The 3,065-nt window shown below is 37.3% G+C and overlaps 1 protein-coding gene across 1 annotated transcript; it reads right to left on the bottom strand.

The window, feature by feature from the left end:
* Positions 1–1,914: 1,914 nt before the first annotated feature.
* On the bottom strand, positions 1,915–3,065 carry LOC112779177 (uncharacterized). The gene is made up of 2 exons (XM_025823421.2): positions 2,937–3,065; positions 1,915–2,490 (listed from the first exon to the last, which is right to left on the bottom strand). Exons 1-2 carry the CDS (start codon positions 3,063–3,065, stop codon positions 1,915–1,917), a joined length of 705 nt encoding a protein of 234 aa, XP_025679206.2.

Raw genomic sequence — 3,065 nt, 5'->3', positions numbered from 1 at the left:
CTTAGCTATGTGATATCCAGTTTTGACACTATAGCTTCCATCCTTTTTATATGGCTACATAAGTCTATCTTCTCTTCTCAAGATGCTTGTAGGAGTCTTAAGGATTTTTTCTTTGACAATATTAGTAAAAACCCCTTCCATCTTTCTCACATCCCACCCTTCCCCTTCTTTCAAGAGTTCACTAACATAATTTAACTCTATTCCTTGTTGTCTTTGAATTTTTCCTTCGCCCACCACCCAATTATCATCCCAAATATTAATCCTTGATCCGTCACCCACACTCCATCTCCCATTTCTACGAAGAAAGTCCTTTCCTTTAATTATACTTTTCCAAGCCTAAGATGTATTATTATAACATTTCGCATTCCAAAATTCTCCTTCAGGAAAGTAGACCGCCTTCAAAATACGTACCCATATTGAATTAGGATTTTCTATGATTCTCCAGGCTTGTTTTGCTAAAAGAGCTAAATTTTGGCCCTGAAAATCCTTGAAGCCTAGCCCTCCATTTCTTTTGCTTACACAAACCTTATCCCAACTTTTCCAGTGTATGCCTATTTCTTTTCCAGAATTCGCCCACCAAAACCTTGCTATCCTAGCGTTTAATCTCTGGCAGAATACTTTTGGAAATTCAATAACTGACATAGCGTAGCTAGGAATAGCTTGTATCACAGCTTTAATAAGGACTTCCTTTCTGGCTTGGTTTAGGAGCTTTTCTTTCCATCCTTCAACTTTTTCCATCACCTTCTCCTCTATCCAATTCAGAGCTTTAATTTTTGACCTGCCCCAAATCCCTGGCAGCCCTAAATACATACCTAGATTATCCCAACACTTCATTCCTATAATTTCCTCTATGTTAACTCTAGTTTGTATGGGTACTTGGCTACCAAAAATAATTCCCGATTTATCCAGATTGATCATTTGACCTGATGCTTCTGTATACTTATTAAGAATTAAAATCAGATTGTAAATTTTCTCCTCTCTTGCTTCTGTAAAAATAATGCAATCATCCGCAAACAAAAGATGAGTGATTGGAGGGGCTGTTGGAGCAATTTTGAATCCTGAAATTTCCTTTCTTTCTCTTGCTTCCTCCATGAGAATAGTGAAGACTTCAGCCGCCATTATAAATAAGTATGGAGATATAGGATCTCCCTGTCTCAGCCCTCTTTCAGGTATAATTTTGCTAGTGAGCCTCTCGTTAATTCTAATCTTATATGTAGCACTTCTAACACACTTCATTATTAAGGAGACCCACCTCTGGTCAAAACCAAAAGCTATCAACGTAGCCTCCAAAAAGTCTCACTCTAATCTATCATAAGCCTTATTCATATCTATCTTAATAGCTAGGCTTTCCAATCCATTCCTACCTTTTTTATTAATATTATGAAAAATCTCTTGAACTATGATAATATTATCCTGGATCAACCTACCCCCTAGAAAAGCACTCTGGATAGGCGAGATAATCTTATCCATAAACCTTCTAAGCCTTAACACTATAATCCTAAATATAATTTTGTATATATAATTACAACAACTAATAGGCCTAAGTTGATTCAGATTTTCTGGTTGTTTCACTTTAGGAACAAGAGCAACAATAGTCTCACTTACCTCTTCTGGCATTATACCCTCCTTAAAAAAGCTCTTAACCACAGCACAGACTTCCTTTTTGATTGTATTCCAGTGGCTCTGATAGAAAAGTCCATTCAAACCATCTGGTCCAGGGGCTTTGAGGCTGCTCATGCTAAAAACAGCTTCCTCAATCTCTTTTTCTGAGATTTTTTTCATGAGTTGTTCATTCATATCTTGAGTAACTCTTTTTGGAATCCTATTTATGCAATCTCTGAAATCTGATTTGGCTGAGGATGTAAACAACTTTGTAAAGTGCTCCTCCACTAAATTCAAGATTCTATCTTCTCCTTAGACCCATTGGCCCTCTTTATCTTTTAATCTTTCCACTTTATTCCTTTTTCTCCTTTGGATCGTTGTCGCATGAAAGAATGAGGAATTTTTGTCTCCCCACTTTAGCCACTTTAGCCTGGATCTCATTCCCCAGTATTTCTCTTCTTGCCTCCATAACTGGCTTATCTTTTTCTTGATTTGACCTCTTCGTGCTTGTTGTTCTTCATTTAAGTTCGCCTCTTGAAGCTTCTGTAGTTCAGCCTTCAACTTGTTAATCTCTATATCGGCTCTAGCAAAAGTTTTCCTACTCCAATTCCTTAAATTTTCCTTGCAATTCCTCATCTTCTTCAGCAGCCTACCCCATTCGTTATTACTATGCTCCTTTTTTTTCCAACTCATCTTAATAATTTCCTCGCATTCTTTGTGGTCGTTCCAAAAAGCTTCAAATTTGAACGACTTATCCGCCTTATACTTAGGCTGTAACCTCAAAACAATGGGCGTATGGTCTGAGCTCACTGCTGGCATAGCTATCAAACTTGCATTCGGGAACTTGTGCCTCCATTTCCAGTTAACAAGAGCTCTATCTATTCTTTCCTTAATTATTAACCCATTTCAAGGATTGCTAAACCAAGTGAATTTACCTCCTTTTAGGTCGATGTCCATGAGACCATTTGAATCCAAAAAATTCTTGAATTCCAGAATCAGATTCCTTGGCTGTTCATGCATGCCTTCCTTCTCTTCTTGAGCTAAGATAGCATTAAAATCTCCTATAAAGAGTTTAGGTTCATTCATGTTAAGGTTGCTTGTTGTGAGCTCCTCCCATTCCTCCCTTCTCTTACCTGGTTTTGGGTTCCCATACATGAAAACATCTTCCCAATCATTTTTTTTCATCTTTAATATAAGCTTTAATATAATAATTAGACCAATAGTAAACATCAACTTTAATATTTTCATTCCATAGCAAACATATACCTCCAGACATACCCAGGTTCTACACAAAAGTATTTATCAAAATGAAGCCTTCTCTTGATTTTACTTACACTACTATCCTTAGCTCTAGTCTCCATGAGAAATACAATGGCGGGTTTTATCTGTTTACACAGATGCAAAAGTTCCGAAACTGTCACCGGAGCCGCCACCCCTCGACAGTTCCAACTTATGATGCTCAT

The sequence above is a fragment of the Arachis hypogaea genome, chromosome 19, assembly GCF_003086295.3.
Source record: "Arachis hypogaea cultivar Tifrunner chromosome 19, arahy.Tifrunner.gnm2.J5K5, whole genome shotgun sequence".
Classification (NCBI taxonomy): Eukaryota; Viridiplantae; Streptophyta; class Magnoliopsida; order Fabales; family Fabaceae; genus Arachis; species Arachis hypogaea.
The sequence above is the reverse complement of the archived record's forward strand: the minus strand, read 5'-3'. Positions and strand labels throughout refer to the sequence as shown.

Excerpts from the sequence above, each read along its gene's own strand:
- LOC112779177 (XM_025823421.2), bottom strand. The coding sequence starts at position 3,065 with ATGAGCATCATAAGTTGGAACTGTCGAGGGGTGGCGGCTCCGGTGACA. Across the intron at positions 2,491-2,936 it reads CTAGAGCTAAGGATAGTAGT|GAAAGAATAGATAGAGCTCT; the intron begins GTAAGTAAAATC and ends TTAATAATTAAG.